The following is a 19,275-nucleotide window of genomic DNA, read 5'->3' on the forward strand; positions in this document are numbered from 1 at the left end:
ACATTTCAAGTTGACTGAACTTAAAATTTTAAGGCAGCCGGGTAACAAATTATTTTAAGTTGAATCAACAAATTGTTTTTTACAGTGAAGTACTGTTGTTGAGGTAATTTATTTTTTTAAGTATCAGTTTTTTGTTTATTTACAAGTGACAAATAGTGAATTGTTATAGAAACCTTAATAGATTACTTAGTCTGATATGTAGACAACATTGCCTTAATGCTGCACTGCATGCTGGGAACTTACAAAACCTTAACATTTCAACAATATGAAATTCTTTGTTCAGACAACTGTGTTTGACTGGTTGGGACAACATTTGGGGTAATTTTGTTGGTCTGACAGGGTTTTTTATGTTGTTTCAAGAAAAGAGCATTTTTTTTGTATTTAAGACTCAAAATGTTTTGCAAACTGGAAAATATGCATTTGCATATTTTACAGTGTAGAAAAGAGTTTTTGTTTGGTAATCAATCTGTTTTCTAATCAATGCACATTCGTACTTGTACGGAGGCATCACGAGAAATCAACTCGCTCAATAAAAATGATTGCTTTCATTGAATAGAAATGTAGTTTTATTGGACGCACTAATTCATATTGTCGCCCCACGGATTTGTACACTGCTTTATTTGCAGAAAATTTGATTATGGCCTGCAGTATTTCTGTACACACATGAAACTATTGGAAATGTATGTTACGGGTCTTGCTTTGACTCACACAAGCTACTAGTCGCACTTGTCTGCAGGAAATGACATCACAGACGTGCCTTGAGGACTTGGGGTCCCAGAAAGCGGCTGTTGATAATGACGCGGTGTTGTTCCATTGACTGAGAAGCCCGTCTGTACTACATCCTGTCTAAAGGCTGGACAGTGTAACGATTTAAGATTTCAATCAGGAAGGGACAATGGTTGAGGAAGTTAGTCGGGTAATGTCTTTGGGGACTGATAACACACATATACTACACATAGGCCTATATACTAAACTTTATCTCTTATCTGTGCTTACTCACTTCCTGTTAATTCTGTCAAGTTACTGCCAACCAGGGTAAGAGTTCATGCTGTGAGTCTCCTTAAAGGAATATTGTGAAGTTAAGCATTTGCGGCACAAGGATAAAGTCACATTTGCCATTTACAAAAGTCTTCTCAATAGGAATCTGTTCAGTCTGGAGGGGTTTCTCACACAGATTGTGCATCAGATTTATGTTTGTTGTTTTTTTTCAGCATGTAAATTTACTGCGTTAATATAAAGCTGCTTAAGCAGATGATCCGAGTAAGCAGTGTTTGACCATGGACATTCTTTACCCACAAAATTTTGCCATAGTTTTGCTAATGTGATCGTGCTTTAATTTTGATTGCCAAAAAATAAAAACAACAAAGGAAATGAATGAAGCCAATTTTAGTAATATACAATTCTTCTGTTTAAACTTCGTTTATGCACCGTTTAAGCTGCAAAACATGTCTAAATCTTTGCATTTGCGGTCCAAATGTAAAAATAAATCATACTGGGTCAAAATTACATTATTGAGGGGAAAAAAAAACATGGTAAATCACACTGGATTATAAGAAACTTTTTGTTATTGCATTCAAAAATGATGTAAAATACTGATAATGAAACAAAACATTTACAAGCACGATAAATACTAAAAACATGTATTTTAGTTCCTCTCACTTTACAACAAACACAGGACATTTCAGATGATGAAAAAAATAATCTTTAACTAAAATTGTTACCATGCATATTTTTTTAAATTCATTTCCATTGTAAATGCCTTATTGTAACTCAGATTATTTTATTTTAATTTATTTTAAATGTAATTTGATTTTATTAATTCAGTAATAACTTAATTTTTATTTATTTATTTATTTTTAAATGGACACTAATTTTGTCATTATTATTGTTGCTGTTATTATGCCACAAATACTGATTAAAAGAGATACATTTCTACTGGAGTAAAATTTGTTCAAATAAAATCAAATGCTAGTTAAGACTAATCTATCTATTTATTTACTTATTTATTTATTTATTTATTTATTTGAAACTGTTTATGAATTGGCCCCATTCACTTCCATTGTAAATGCATTATTGTAACGCAGTATTTTATTTTATTTTATTTCATTTTATTTTATTTTATTTTATTTTATTATTTTTTTTGTTTCATTTTATTTTATTATTAATTTAGTAATAATATAATATTTATTTATTTAGTTAGTTAGTTGGTTAGTTAGTTATAATATTTGTTTGTTTGTTTGTTTAAGTGGACACTAATTTTGTGGTAATTAACAAAATACTGCCACAAATACTGTCAAAAGAGATGAATTTCTACTGGCGTAAAATTTGTTCAATCAAATGCTAGTTAAGACTATTTATTTATTTATTTATTTATTTAAACATGCATATAGTGAAACCATTTATGAATTGGTCCCATTCACTTACATTGTAAATGCATTATTGTAACGCAGTATTTTATTTTATTTTATTTTATTGTATTTTATTTTATTATTCATTTAGTAATAATACAATAGATAAATTTATTTATTTATTTATAACATGCATATTGTGAAACAGTTTATCCATTTCAATAGGCCCATTCACTTCCATTGTAAATGCCTTATTGTAACCCAGTATTATTTAATTTAATTTAAATTTCATTTCATTTCATTTCATTTCATTTCATTTTAGTAATACTATATTATTTATTTATAATATTTGTTTTTACAGTGTACAATTAGTTCAATCAAATGCTATTTTTATTTATTTGTTTTTTTTATATACTGGTGAAATAGGTTAGAATTGATTCCATAAAGCTGCACTGTTGCTCAGTTTCCAGTTTTAAAGTTAAAGCTTTATTATTGACAGGCGTTTCTAATGCTACTTTATTTCACAGAATTTGGAAACATGCATAAAGTAGTGTTATTTAAGTTACCTGCTACTTTTTATTAAAAATAAGATGATAGTTTTTATATTGCAGTCTTTTTGGTGGAGGTGTGAAGGGATACATTGTCATACTTGGCCGTTCCTCTCTTTGATACGTCAAGTATACTGACAGTTTAATTTCCTTTAGGTATACCAGTGCTCTTATTGAAAAGACAAAGAAAGAAAGAACACTTTATTCCTATAACCACCTTAAACACAACCAATCTAGAAGTCCGTCTGAATTCATCCCACACTCTGTCTCTTCCGCCGCAGGTTCGGCAAAAACCGCAAAGACGAGAGGCCGGGAGACAAGATGGAGCGGAAAGGGTCCAGCAAGAGCAAGATGGAGGAAACTCAGGCCACCGAAGAGGAGACGCAGAGGATGAGGCTGGAGCAGGAGAGGTGAGCGGCTGCGTCCCGATCCCCGTAAAAAGCCTCTCAATTAACCAGCGCTGCCCGGGAAATTAGCAAACTGTCTAATTAAGTAAATGGGGTCCGGAGAGGTAAAAGTTCTGGGAAAGCTCTTAGATGTCATTGGTGTAAACGGTTGAGAGCTTTTATAACAGCACATTAAATTGATCACGTATGGATTGTTTGTTTCTTTTGTGCATCTGAACGGAAGGAACCAACCTGATAATGGAGGTTCTTTTGGGCTGTGGGCTAAATGGAGGCCCTTAGTGAGGGGCTGAATGAAAGGGATGGTGTTTTTTGTTTTTTTTTACTGTCATTTCAGCTTCCTGTCTCTCAAATTATCAGTGATGTTGTTTCTAGGCAGATGTTCTTTTCCCTTTCACAAAGATGGGTACAAGCAGAGCAGCAATTTTAAATGGAAATACATGTTTATATGTAATCTAATATCATATTTAAGTTTTTTCATCAAACAGTTATATTTTATTTCAGCTTTATTTTGACTAACAAGATCTATTTTGAATGCAGTAACACTAGTAAAGAGCACTAATGCAAAATTCTGCCTCTATACAGATTATTATTAGGGCTGTCAGTTTAATATGTTAACTTAATGAATTAGTTCTGAAAAAAATAAAATAAAGACGTGATTAAAGCACCACCCCCACACCTGTACATCATGTTATATTTCATAGTTGACTGTTGACAAATATGATGCAGGGCAACAACTCTATAAATGCAGTTATGCCATAAAATTCAAGATATTGGTGCAAAAAAATGCCCCTGTATGAGTTTTGTCTCATATTTCTACACTGACCAAAATTATAAACGCAACACTTTTGTTTTTGCCCCCATTTTTCATGAGCTGAGCTCAAAGATCTAAGACTTTTTCTATGTACACAAAAAGTTTATTTCTCTCAAATATTGTTGACAAATCTGTCTAAATCTGTGTTAGTGAGCACTTCTCCTTTGCCGAGATAATCCATCCACCTCACAGGTGTGGCATATCAAGATGCTGATTAGAGACAGCATGATTATTGCACAGGTGTGCCTTAGGCTGACCACAATAAAGGGCCACTATAAAATGTGAAAAATGGGGGCAAAAACAAAAGTGTTGCGTTTAAAATTTTTGGTCAGTGTATAGAGACATTACCTTTGTAGACATAGCAGAATTGTTGTGCCTCTCCCTGCAACACAGCGATGTTTAGTTTCTGAATGAATCCGTGTTTTGAATGAATCGTGTGAATCAGTGAATCAAAGCACTTTTATAAAGAGAGCCATTTACTTAATTCCTGAATGAATCAGCCATTTGAACGAATCAAATCAAATGAGTGAATGACTCATAAATACATTTACCGCCACTTGCTTGCAGATTTAGTTTCTTATTTAGAGTATCATTTCATTAAAAAATAAATTTATTAATAACAAAAAAAAAAAACCATTAATAATAATAAAAACATTAAAGGGATAGTTCACTGCCTCAAAAATGAAATTCTGTCATCATTTACATCATATATTTTTTCTAAAGATACAATTTCTAAAGATACTTTCTCATACAAATATATATATATATATATATATATGTATGTATGTATATATATATATATATATATATATATATATATTTATATATATTTCATACAAATAATTAGCTTTGTAATCATTTACTAAATAGTCATAAGAATATAATGTAATATAATATAATTGATTATTTTTATATGTAGACTACTGATTAAATGTTAAAAGTTTGAGGTCAGAATTACAAAATATTGCTATTTCAGATAAATTCTGTTTGTGTTTCCATACAAATATGTATCAGCACAACTATTTTTAATATTAATAATAATCAGAATTTTTTTTTGAGCAGCGAATAAGCATATTGTTTCAGATTTACATCAAAGAAATGAATTACATTTAGAATTAGAATAGAATAGAATATATTACAACAGAAAAAATTAAAGAATTTTCAGAATTAAAATTTCACAATGTTACTGTGCTCACTGTATTTTTGATTAAAAAAAAAAATCCAGCCTTGATAAGCGTGAGGAAAATCAATCAATCAATCAATCAATCAAGACCAGTAGTGTATATTCATATGTGCACTAGTGGCAAAACTAATGTACAGAGAGGATATTTCTTAATATCCTCTCTGTACATTAGTTTAATGACACTACAGGATCAAAATTATCAAAATTTTAATTTTTTTCTAAACTAAATAAATTTACAGAAATGTTTTATTAATTTACAATGTCCCTGTTAACTAAATAACAACAACAACAACAACAACAACAACAAAAACTATTATTTTACTATGTACAAAATGCTTTGAATACTTTGAATGGAAGAATATACGTAATTTTCATTTATTCTTCTTGTATTTGATTCCAGCAGTCATTCTCCAGGGCAATACTCAATATTTAATTTAATTTAATTTAATTTAATTTTTTATTTATTTATTTATTTTTATTTTTTTTTTATTTGCAATATGTATGCAATATACTTATAAAATCCTTAATAATAAAACATTTGAATAAAGGCCAAATATTAATTTTCCTAGGCTGGATGTCACTTTCAAAAAAAAGTGACATGGTGTTTTTGGACCAGCCTTCACATTATACACCCATAAAACAAATGAACTTTGTTGTCAAGCCTCTATTGATGAAGCTGCATAATTGAAATGTAACAATAGTCACAATCCCGTCTTTAGCGGCGGCGTCGCTCAGGCCCAGCGATGACAATAAGCCTGCGTCCACTCAAAGCAACATCTGAACTCCATTTCTAAGCGCTTGTCTTGTCTCTGACACTCTCCACTATGGTCTGGGAATCAGGCTTTGGCTGCGGGCCCAACACATTGCCAGCTCTGCCCTAAAGACAGCAGCCTTTCCAGGGCCCCGCTCTCATACGTCTACCACCTCGGGCCTTCAGAGGCAGAAAAACCAGCAGGAACGTTGGGAGATAAGTGCTGGCCGGCTGCACGGCGTTCGCTAACCCCTGCTTGTGTTTTGTCTGTGTTTGTTTTTGGGAGGATTCCCACATTGGCCTTTTTGGTATTGTTTAGTTACTGTGCGCTGCGTTTTTTTTTTTTTTTTCCTTTTCTCACCTCTGCCGTTTTCCTTGAGTTGATAGCAGGGAATCCTTGAGGGAAATCGGTCTGTTATAATAATAATAATCTGCCCCGCTGCCACGTGGTGATGCGATATTCAAAGTCTCTCACCAGGGAGACTGACAGCTAGGAAAATCAATTACAGCCTTATTTTTAGGGGTGTTATTACACGCCGTGCTACAGGTTAGACGGTCGTGTGTGCGAGCGCACATGCACGCACGAGCAGGGCTTTGATTGATTACATGAGGCGCGGGGACGAGGCCATTTCTACACACTTATGAAATTATAGATCAGGTGATAGGTGCGGCTGATGGCTATTGGAGGCGACGCATCCAGCAGCGCTAAAACAAGCCGCGGGGCTCCGGGAAGAAGAGGACGCGAGATGGGCCGCGGCCAAAGCCGACCCTCCCCTGACACGACCGATCGTTAATTCGACTCGACATTTTGACAGGGGCTTTTAGTGATCCAGAAGCAGAAGGCAGCGCAAAGGTTGGCTAGATTAATTTTCATAACGTGCCACCATTAGCCTATCTATTTCTGGCAGGGAGGGCACAGCCCGCTTTTTAGCGCACCTGACCCTCAAGGATGTTTATGAAATTCATCTGTGACTCAGAAACGCTGGCTTTAGCGCTGGCGTATATACGCTGGATGACTTAATTCTTCCAGAATCCTTCGTTTTAGTCTTGACGGGCATTATATTAAAGGAATAGTTTGCCTAAATGACCTTGGATCACAAAACCAGATAAGGGTCAATAAGGGTCAATTTTTTAAAATTGAGATTTATGCATTGTCTGAAAGCTGAATAAATAAGCTTATTAGAATAGAACAATATTTGGCTGAGATACAACTATTTGAAAATCTGGAATCTGAGGGTGCACAAAAATCAAAATGTTGAGAAAATCACCTTTTAAAGTTGTTCAAATGAAGTTCTTAGCAATGCATATTACTAATCAGAAATTAAGTTTTGATATATTAATGGTGGGAAATTTACAAAATATCTTCATGGAACATGATCTTTACTTAATATCCTAATGATTTTTGGCATAAAAGAAAAATCGAAAATTTTGACTTTGACAGTGTATTTTTGGCTATTGCTACACATACACCTGAGCTACTTAAGACTGGTTTTGTGGTCCAGAATATTTAAATTGTGTCATCATTGCTTCACCATCAAGAAAACGTTTTTTCAATGGAGCATATTGACCACTGGTTCTCTAAAACGCTCAGAAATAGCTCAAAAATCTTTATGAGAATAGTTGATATGATGCAGCCCTTGTGCAGTACTGATAATCATTTACCTAATTTGGCATTGTAGTGCTTGTAAATCTCCCATTTTGCTGTGTTATCACCAAATCTTGGGTTTGATATTTCTGTTAACTTTTCTTTCTGTTAGCACAGGTTTTGTGTTTCTTTTTTGAAGCTGATTGATCATAGGCCTTATTGATCTGAGCTTATGCACCTCCGTTTTTGATTGAAAAAAAAAAAAGCTTTTTTGTGGATAATTTTGACAGTGTTCACTCAAAAGCTGAGGCGCATAAGCTCAGATCAATGAGGCCGACGATCAATCGGTTCCAAAAAAAGAAATACAAAATTTTGGACTGTTAACATTACAAGAGAAACCAGGTGGGGGAAAAAATCACCTCGAAATACAGAAATAATAAACATTTTTGGGGAAGCTGGTATACCTTGTGTGAGCAAATTTAATAAGTTTTACAACAATGTGATAACATAAATTAGCATTTTCTAAAAAAATAAAATCCTCTCCAGGTTGAAATGACTTGAACACAATCTGAGGGTTTAGTGGTGTATATATATACAATTTAAAGTCAAACAGTTGTTGATGCGGAATAGTTATTTTATTTTATTTTATTTTTGCTGAATATCTGTATATCTTCTCTGCTCTAACATCTTTGCACTTCCGACCATTCAAACTTGGTGCTTTTTGTTTGATTGCAAGCCTTGTGAGAATGTCTTAATGCATCTTAATTGAATATGCATATGCTTTCTACACATATGAAATCCTTATTTGTCTTTTTATGGACCCCATTTAAAAGCTCATTGTGCCTGTGGCAGAAATTTCTGGAAAAAAAAAAAGATATTATGTTGCATCTTACACGTTTTGCAGTACTATCAAAGTCCAGTGTGAGGTGCAAAAATCGTGTTTTTCCTGAAAAAAAGCTCTTTTATTGTGACTTGTGTTGGGACTCGTACACATGTGCTCCGTATCGCAGGTGCATTGCTGTACCGGGTGCACCCCTGAGCAAGTTTACTATGTAAAATGTGTTAATTTAGACATCATGCACTACAGTAAAACTGTTTTGAAGGAACTGTGTGAAAACAAGTCTTTATTAATCAATAATCTGAAAAGGAATAGAAGTTGTAAGTGTTTTAATGCAGCAAGTTTTCATTTTTTAATATGAATATCGTCTCTGCTCTACAAACTTTGCACTTCGCACTATTCGAATTGGCACTTTTTATTACAAACGGTGTGAATGTCTTAATGCATCTTGAATATACACATGCTTGATGCACATATCGCATCCTTATTTGTCTTTTTATAAGCCATATTTACAAGTTCACTGGGAGAAAAAAACTGCCTGTGGCAGAATCATTTTTGATAAAATGATATTCAGTTGCATCCTGCACTTTTCACAGCACTTTCAAAGTCAGATGTCCAGTGTGTGGTGTTAAAGTTGGTTTTTCCTGAAATTTTCCTAGAAACAGAGGTAAAAATGAATTGTTGTACATACCACGTCGATATTGTTAACAAAAGCCAATGTGAGATAAAAACACATTTGCTCAAGCATCCATGCCATCTTATTTGGCTTCTACAAGTCTTTAAGCTCTTTTATAGTGACTTGTGTTTCACAGGACTTGTCCATAAGTGCTCCATATCGCAGGTGCAATGCTGTACCGGGTGCGCTATTGAGCAAATTTACTATATCAAAAAAGGCATACATTTGGCTGTAGTTATGTGATGCAAACATCAAAATGTATTAGTTTACAAATCATACACTTTATTTAAAGTGTTTTGAGCTCAGTATTGTACAAGGAACTGTGTGAAAACAAGGCTTGGTTTAAACGATAATCTGAAATGGAATAGAAGTTGTTGGCGTTTTACTGCCGCAAGTGTTCGTTTCAGCTGCAAACTGAATTGTATGTACAGTATTGGTATGTTTTTGAAACTTTACATTTTGCAAAAATGTAGGCACATTAGAGGCACATTTACAGTATTAATGTGTATATGTTGCCCATTTTTGTTCCATAGAATAAAAAAGTCAATTTTGTTATTGTGTACAACTATGTGCATAACACACAGTGTCCCCACAAAGCATTTGGGCACCCTTAGACACAAAAATGTATGAATGTCATTGCACTAGATAACAAAATATCAAACCAAGTGCCATTTATTTTAATGACAAATAGCGCAGGCGCACTTTTCAAGGACAAATCTATGCTTGAAATGAAATAACTGTAAATTGATTGTGAATCACTAGTGTAAAAATGCTAGGGCACATCTGTGAACATGAGAACCAGATGACCTTGAGACCAGCTGGTTACCAGTAATTGCAATACATTTTTAAGAATGGCTTTTTGTGGGCCACTGTATCACGCACGAGAAAAAAAAGAAATATGGGTAAAAATATGCAAAACTGCTCAGAAGCTGCACTGGAGTTCGCAGGCGTGATTTGGAGTGAAGTTGATGAAGTGTTGCCATCAGTGGCATTTGTTTTTGTCACAATCGAGTAAATTGTAAGCAGCTGTGTAGGCCCCCCCAACTACCTCCCATCCTTCGTTAGTCCTCAACAAACCGAATTTTTCATCCTTCATCAAGGGCTTGAGCAGAGCCCGGAGCTCCCGCCTGCGTTTTTGCAGGAACACGGTGACCATTATGAGGCCTTGTTTATGCCTGTTGCACGGTTGCAGTCCTGTCCACCATATGTAAGTTGACTGAATGGACCACCATGGCAGGGGGCCTTTTATAGCATGTGCATGGGAAGGAATGTGTGGGCACCAAATCACCACGCCAGCAAAAAGATATATCAGTCTCTTTCATCCTCCTCTGTATGTTTACATTTGGCTGATCAGGCTTTATGTCTTTATACACACTGCAAAAATGCCCAATGCGAACATTATGAGAACCTGGTAAACTCTTTCCATCCAGCTTCATAGATTAGCATGGCTATTAGCTTATCTTCTTGGCTCCATTAGAGGCTAATCAGTGACTAACACACCTCTGTCTTTTTGACTTCCTTTCCACTCTTCAGCAACGCTTCCTCTGGGTTGTTTGGGTTCCTGATAGAGTTTAAAGCTCAGAGACGCGGCAGCGTTATAATCAACGGCGGATATCTCAGCTAGCTTCCTCTTTTTTTTTGTTTAGCCCTTAGCATGAGCTTTGAAGGTTCACAGGGTGTGGGGATTGGAAATAACATTTGGAATGCACTTCAAGCTTAAAAACCTACAGTAACTGTTTCCCAAACTTTTTGTCAACAACCCCACATTGATGTTTATTTGTGTTTTATGTTTATCTCATATTGCACTCAATGTCATTCAGCACTGATGCTATTAAAATATTGAATTTGTATTTAATAACTGCAGTTATTTTATATTGTTTTAATGTGCTCAGACATTTAATAAGACATACACTGAAAAAAAAGATTGTTGTGGAAAAGAATAATGAGATTATTTTAGTATTTTATATACTATTATAGTATTTATTAATATTTTGAATTATATTTTTAGTTTTAGTTTTCACGTTAATGTGATTTTTTTTATGTGCTTTGTCATTTTTATTAGATCTGTTTGTTTTAATATTTTTATTTGCATTTATTCCATTTTTAATTTTAGAATCCCATTTATTTATTTATTTATTCATTTTGATTTAAAAAGCTATTTTGAAGATTTTATATATGTAGATGATTTTATATATATATATATATATATATACATACAGAAGTTATTTTGTATATAAATATTTCATGCAAATAAAGATTTAAAGTAATTAGCAAGTTAGTTTATTCAGTTTTCGTTTTGTTGTTTTTTTGTCATTTTTATTTACTTTTTGTTTTTTTTGTTTTAATATTTTAGTTATTTATTCTATTTTTAATTTTAGTCATTTTAGTACTTTCAGTTGGTTGTTTCTTCAACATTCAACATTTTCTTTTTAATTTCCTAGTTAGTTTATTTATTTATTTATTCGTTTGTTCATTCATTCATTAGTTATTTATGTACGTTATGTATATATATATATATATAATAAGTCATTTTTGTATAAACTTAAAATGAAAATAATATTTACTAAGTTAGTAATTGCCAAGTTAGTTTTTCAGTTTGTTTATTTCAGTGGTTTTTTTTCATTCTTTTTTGGAAATTTGTATTTGCTTTGTCATTTGTTTTGTTTTTTTTCTTTGTTTGTTTGTTTTTATTTTTTGATATTTATTTCATTTTTAAAATGAGTCATTTTAGTATTTTTAGTTAGTGGTTGGTTGTCAGGAACCTTTTTTTTCCCTTTTTTAAATTTCTTAAAGTTTGTTTATTTATAAACCATATTATTTATAAGGTTTTTAAACTAATAGTTAATAAATAATAATAAAATAATAATAATAAAAATCAATAATTAAATTAAAAGTAAAGTGTTTAGCAAGTTAGTGTTTTTTTAAATTTTAATTAATAAATAGCCATAACATAACATAATATAACATAACATAAACATAATATAACATAATATAATATAATATAATATACAGACCAAAATAAACCTTATTTTTCTTTATGAATCACTCTGTATCTGTACATTGTGATCTTTCAAACACATTCTATACATTTTTTTTTTACCCGTTTATTAATTGAATTTCCGTCAGCAGTTTTCCAACTCCCTGCCCAGGATTGCCTAAGGCTTTCCATACATTTTCCAACATTTCATTTTCCGATGCATTAAAGCATGTTGCTCATAATCGCAGCTGATCTTTCCCCTCGCATTGTGGCGCTAATTTTGTAACAAAATAATTAGCATTGTCGTTCCGCTTTGTCAAACGAGCTCATTACGTTGCCGAGTCTTTTGTAACAGTTCACCGCTTGACTGGACCAATTAGCTTCCAGAGTTCAAAGGCAGATCACAGGACTGATTGTGGACCAGATTATATTCGTAATTACATTTATATTCTTCTGCATGCGGTTGGAGGCCAAAGACTGTTGCATCGTCGTATTTCGTTCAGCCTCGGTATGTAAAAATACACTCTCTCCATGTGATTCTACAAGCGAATCAGATGATTATTGGCACGTTACCTTATTTACACTTGAAAACTACCAGACGAAGAGTGAGATCTGCCTGGCGGCCATCGACGTGAACATCTCGCTCTCTCTCGAACCTGAATTAAACATTGTTAGACATATGGAGGGAGCGCTTTGGCTGCGTCTGCCTGGAATTTGGCGGCGGCGTAAGATAAACAGCGTGATTTATTCAGCGAGGAGAGGAAGGACTGCGGGCGGACCGGAGTGTGATCTTTCGTGCTTCGCTTCAAAACATTTCAGTTCCCTTCCAAACTTCTCCTGCGCCTCATAAGAACCTTGTAAATTCTTCAAAGAACTTCATGAATCTCTCGGTCCTTATCTTGTGTTTATATCAGGCTGTGATCAATGACTAATTTCCTCCCCGAAACGTCCACTTTGACCCCGCGGGACGGAGCGCATACCGCACGCTCGACGGCAACCTGAAATAAATCATCCTGCGTGGCATTACGGTATGGATGGATCGCATATAATGAGCTGTTTTTGAATTATGCCAACTGAAGGAGCTACGAAGCAAGAGTTTTGTTTCTCTGCATTCGCTTGTTACCTAGAAACAACCCTGGATTTGCCATGACGACCCATATGTTGCTATACTGGCCTCCTTCGCACACACACACACTCACACACTCACACACACACGCGCGGATGCTGTGGACAGATGTGAGCTAATCACAGCATCAAACTCTTTATTAGTTTAACACTCACTTTTTCTTGCTCTGGTGCTGATACCGACATGCAGGCGAAGTTACATCTACATATATCTCCTCCTGACAGACAAACATGACTTTATTATCTTTCTCTCTGCTGTGGATTTCTTCTGCTTCCCCACAGACACACACACACACACACATATGCATATAGTAGCAATCTACACTAATTAGCTTTGAGCCCGGAAAGTCACAAAGAGGGATTTGCTCTCTCTCTTTGTTGTTTTATCGCAGCTCGCTGGGGAGTTTTTTCATCCCTCTTGCCAATATTTTGATAATGTTTTCTCTCTTCTATTCCACTTTTATAATTTTAGCATCAGTCTTCTGTGTGCTCGTGTCATGTGACTGTGAATGATGCATCGGGAAATTTACCACAGGCGTTGCTGGAGCCTTTTTGGGGGGGATTCAGCAGTTATGCGTTCTTTGAATTTGCTGAAAAGGCATATGAGGTTATTTAAGATCTGTAATAAACGGAATATGAATATTAAACACTCTCTAAAGCACAGAGAATTCACAAACCAGACGCTTACAGTATAAACTGGCTTTTTTTTACTAGTTTAAGTTTTTATGTGTTGTATTTAGTGTTGATCATTCATTAATTCATATACAGTTTTAATAATTTCATTATGCATACATATATTGCATGATTATATGAATCGGCACAACTTTTTTCAGCGTTGTTAATAATCAGAAATGTTTGTTGAGCAGCAAATCAGCATATTAGAATGGTTTCTGAAGGATCATGTGACACTGAAGACTGGAGTAATGATGCTGAAAAATCAGCTTTGCATCACAGAAATAAATGACATTTTAAAAGATATGCACATAGAAAACAAGTATTTGAAATTATAATAATATTTCACAATATTACTGTTTTTACTGTATTTTTGATCAAATAAATGCAGCCTTGGTGAGCAGAAGTGACATCTTTCCTAAAAATGTGGAAATAATAAATAAATTAATAATTAAATTAAATTGAATTAAAAAAATAAGTTAATCAAATTAAATTAAATTACATATTATTATTATATATTAATACAATTTTCAGCACAATTACTCCGGCCTTCAGTGTCACATGATCCATCATAAATCATTACAATATGCTGATTTGCTGTTTAAGAAACCTTTATTATTATTATTATTATTAGTAGTAGTAGTAGTAGTAGTAGTAGTAGTATTATTATCAATATTTGAATATATCAATATCTGAAATAAAAAAGCTTTTGGTAAGATTATACACTATACCATTCAATAACTTGGATTCAGTATAATTTATACTGACTCCAGTTAATAGAATGAATAGAAATTATAGTAATTAATATTTTTATTTAGCAAAGATGCTTTAAATTGATCAAAAGTGATGATAAAGACATTTATAATGTTACAAAAAATCTATTTCAGATAAATGCTGTTCTTCTGAACTTTCTATTCATCAAATAAACCTGAAAAAAAATAAATAAATAAAAAAACTATTCAACAGCAACAACAACACTACTACTACTACTAATAATAATATTAATAATAAATGTTTTTTAAACAGCAAATCAGAATATTAAAAGGATTTCTGAAGGATCATGTGACTGGAGTAATGATGCTAAAATCCAGCTTTGAAATCACAGTTATAAATTACATTTTAAAATATGTTCAAATAGAAAGCAGGTATTTTAAATAGTAAAATATTTCAAAATTTTGCTGTTTTTGCTGTACATCGAATCAAATAAATGCAGGCTTGGTGAGCAGAAGAGACTTAAAAAGTGGTAGTGAATATTCTTCTAAAATTCAGTTATAGTTTGATCTGTTGCAGTTTGACATTTTAGTTATTTTGCAAATTATCATCAGCTGAAAAGTGATTTTCTTTGGCTAAAATCATACGGCGTTTTAGTTCAAGTAAAACAGACAAAATTTTGGACGTGATAAAACACTGAATACATTTTCATAATGTTTCTGTTAAAAGACAAAAGCCATGAAAAAAGATTAAGAAAAAAAGCTGTAATAAATGAACACTGAGTGAGAAAGCAGGAATGGGAAACGAGAGCAGTAATAATGTGTTCAGTGCAGCAGCTATTTCTGTGTCCTGCATTAACGCCACACTGGACCATTAATTGTGTAATGAACTAAAGGTGGAAGAGGGAATTCAGAACAGGTTTAGCTAGAAGTTGAGGCACAGACACACACAGTTATGGTCACAGTTCAACACACACATACACACTGACTACCCCATAATGTCGAACTGACTAATTCACGTCAAGTTTTGAGCGCAAAGTCATTTTTCTTTCCTCACTGAAAGTGAAAATGCAGCATGATGTGACAAAATTACACATAATTAGATTGTATTTGTTTATTATACAAAGTAGGTCATGACTCTGGCTTCAAAAAATACCTCATCCAGTCAGAATCAATTTACATTTCTGATAAACACTGTCAAGTTGCTACATAAAGTGTAACCAAAAAATCTCATTAGAAATAAAAATTAAAAATATGAGAAGCACATAAAATATTACAACTAAAATGTAAATAAAAAGTAAAAACATTATATATATATATATATATATATATATATAATAGCTCATTCAAAATATGAACAGTGTAATACTATATAAATAATACTAAAATGACACTCCACTCTGGATGGAGCCACAATAAAAACAGAAAACAAACAAAATGCCTTGCTGTTTGTAGGTAATGGTGTTAAAATGAATCTCATAGCCTAGACCGGTATCTTCACCGTTCTGGTTTTCAACCTGAAGTTAACCTTCTGTCATACACGAAACACACACGGAGCCACACGCGCGCTTCTCATCCCCAGGCCACTGCGCTAAATGAGTTTCAGTCTGGTACTCCAGAGGGCAGGTTAGACTGGACCTCTACTTCAGTGTGCTCATTACCTCATTCAAACACAGATATCGCTCTCGCAGATTTGATTTGGCCATTATAGGCACAGCGCCGGAGGCCTCGTCCTCCTATTGAGTTTCCGTAACTTGTCATAACACGGTTTTTACTGGCAGCGAGGTGACATCAGTTTTTAAGTGGACAGCAGGTGGACGGCGGCCTCGCCAGCGAAAGATATCAACCTTCAAGTGCGAAAGAAACCAAAACTACATTTTTCCAGCAATACCAATAACTGATTATTCAGAATGACATCTGCTGATACTGATACACTTGTAAAAAAAATATTTAAAAATTGCATTAAGCAAAGATCATAAGAGTTCACAAGAAAATACTGTTTGGGTTTTCTACTTCAAAATTTGACATTTAATTCAATGTGTTATTTGTCAGTTCCTTGTAATTAATTGTGAAATTTACTAGGAATTTCTAAGTGAAAATTGAGAATAATGGGGGGGAAAGTCATGTGAGAGGAGGCCACGCCTCCATCGCGATATGATTGGGTATGACTGATTATGATCGGCTGTGATTGGTTGATGCGATAAATCCCGCCTCTTGTGTTCGTGTGAGTTCTGTGTTTACAAATCATTCTAAATGAACAATATAATGACATTAATGGGAAGATTAATTAAAAAGAAAAAAAGTAAGTAAACAACTCTCATACTTGGATATAATCACTTTGTTACATCAAAATAAGTCTTGAAATGGCATGAAACCATGATCTGTAGGAGTTTTTAGTGAGTAATCAGAGTAATCAGCAAATTTAATGTAAATCTCAGTGTCTGTGACCAATATTTACTGAACTCTGGTGATCCGAAAAATGTAAAAATTAATAAATAAGCTAGATAGTAAAGATTGTAGACAAACTTTCAGTTGGCTTGAAAAAGTTTAAAGATTTTCGGTTTTAACTGGTTTAATGTAAAGTTTAAAGTTTTGAAGACAGTGCAATTTATCGGAAGGGTATTTGGGTGGTTGTTAGGCTGTTGCCATTCAGTTGCTAGGGTAACCCAGGTGATTGCTATGTGGTTGCTATGTGGTTTCTAGGGTACTCCGGCTGGTTGTTAGGTGTTACTAGCATGTTGTTAGCATGATTGCCAAGTTGCTAGTATGATTAACAAGTTGCTAGCCTGTTGTTAGCATGATTAGCTAGTTACTAACATGTTGTTAACATGATTAGCAAGTTGCTAACATGTTGTTAGCATGAATAACAAGGTATTACCATGTTTCTAGCATGATTAGCAAGTTACTAGCGTGTTGGTAACATGATTAACAAGTTACTATCATGTTGCTATCATGTTTCTAGTGTGATTAAGAAGTTACTTTCATGTTGTTAGCATGATTAGCATGTTGCTAGTCTGTTTCTAGCCTGATGAGCAAATAACTAGCATGTTGCTAGCATGATTAACAAGTTACTAGCATGTTGCTAGCATGTTTCTAGCATGATTAGGAAGTTACTTTCATGTTGTTAGCATGATTAGCATGTTACTAGTCTGTTTCTAGCCTGATGAGCAAGTTACTAACATGTTGCTAGTATGATTAGCAAGTTACTAGCATGCTGTTAGCATGATTAGCACGATACTAGCATGTTGCTAGCATGTTTCTAGCATTATTAACATGTTGCCAGCTAAAACCAGTTGATTCAGTAAAAAAAAAAAAAGCTAAAACCACACTAGGCTGGTTGTCTGGTCTTATCTGGTTTAAGCTTGGTTGGTCTTTTAGCAGGTCCCCAAGCTTGACCAGCTACGTCCAGTCTGACCAGCTAAAATGTGGCCAAAACCACTTCAAACCACTTTAAAGCCAGCGTGGGAGACCAGCCAAAGCAGCCAACCAGTTTAGGTTTTTTTTTTTTTTTTCAGTAGGGAGTTGTAGGGCTTTGCTATAGCAATAAACAGCTTAAATACACCATAGGTCTTTGTATAAAAGTCTTCACCCCCATCAATGAAAGTCTATGGGATTTTTGGTGGTTTTGATAGTCTGGTTTATGAAAACCATAAGCCGGATCAGTTAGAAAGGTCTGGGCTGAGTTTGGTGGAATTTACATTTGATTAAATAAAAAAAGGACTTTGCTTTCTCATTTCTCTTTGTTTCCAATCTCCCAACTAATGTTGTAAACTATTCAGGAAACCCTCTCATTCGGTACTTTACTATAACATTACAGGCTATAATTAACAACAGAGCCCGAACTATTGCTGTATGTTCAACTGCAATTTATTTTCCCATAAAATAATCATACTCAAATCAAAACGAATGCTTGTGTACAACATATATCATTGAAAATAAATAAGCTCCTCTCTAGTGTTTTTTTTTTTTTTTAGAACTAATCAACTGTAAGCACTATACATTTCCTGAGGTGAATGTTATGTGACATATTGTTCACAAGCTGTTGTACTGACATCTTTCCGTAGTTGAAACACTATTTAGACATGATATGTTTCAGTAAGTTGTACTTTATCTTTCAACACCTTCTGACGTTCATGCATGTTTATTTCACACAATAACTTGCATTAAATTAGAAGACACTCACACTTGAGCTGAGGTGTTACAGTGATCTGTCACTCCACGTTTGAAAGCTGAGACTTTGTTTCTAATCAACAGTAACAAGGCACAAAGCTCTTTGCCATTAACCCTCTGGGTCTGAGGGTGTTTTGACATGGCCTGTAAATTGTGCTTTTTCAGTATCTTAAAAACATACCTAAATACCTAAAGTATGTTTGCGTTGTATGAGATGGGATGCATGCTACAAATAATGTTTGGTAAAGGGAAAGTGCACACACCTGGCAATCCTGGCTTGAACTATGGGTAATTCATAGGGTAAAACAGAACATGTGTTACTTGTGCTATTTTTGAACTTCTTCCATGTTTTCACTCTTATAATGCAGGGGGCGCTATTATGCATGTTCTGAAAGAGTGTTAAACATCTGGATCACAGCAAACACAGCAAAAGAAACAAGCTATTGCGCATGTAAGCAGATGCATATGTAAAAT

At 33.9% G+C, this 19,275-nt stretch overlaps 1 protein-coding gene across 2 annotated transcripts in view; it reads left to right on the plus strand.

The window, feature by feature from the left end:
* pard3aa (par-3 family cell polarity regulator alpha, a) overlaps positions 1–19,275 on the plus strand; it is a 588,383-nt gene that overhangs the window by 441,209 nt on the left and 127,899 nt on the right. For both annotated transcript variants that reach the window (XM_051097809.1, XM_051097810.1), the window contains one exon: positions 3,178–3,306. In XM_051097809.1, the coding sequence (XP_050953766.1) occupies positions 3,178–3,306 (129 nt within the window). The remainder of the gene's footprint in view (positions 1–3,177; positions 3,307–19,275) is intronic.

This window comes from Labeo rohita, chromosome 24 (assembly GCF_022985175.1).
Source record: "Labeo rohita strain BAU-BD-2019 chromosome 24, IGBB_LRoh.1.0, whole genome shotgun sequence".
NCBI classification, from domain to species: Eukaryota; Metazoa; Chordata; class Actinopteri; order Cypriniformes; family Cyprinidae; genus Labeo; species Labeo rohita.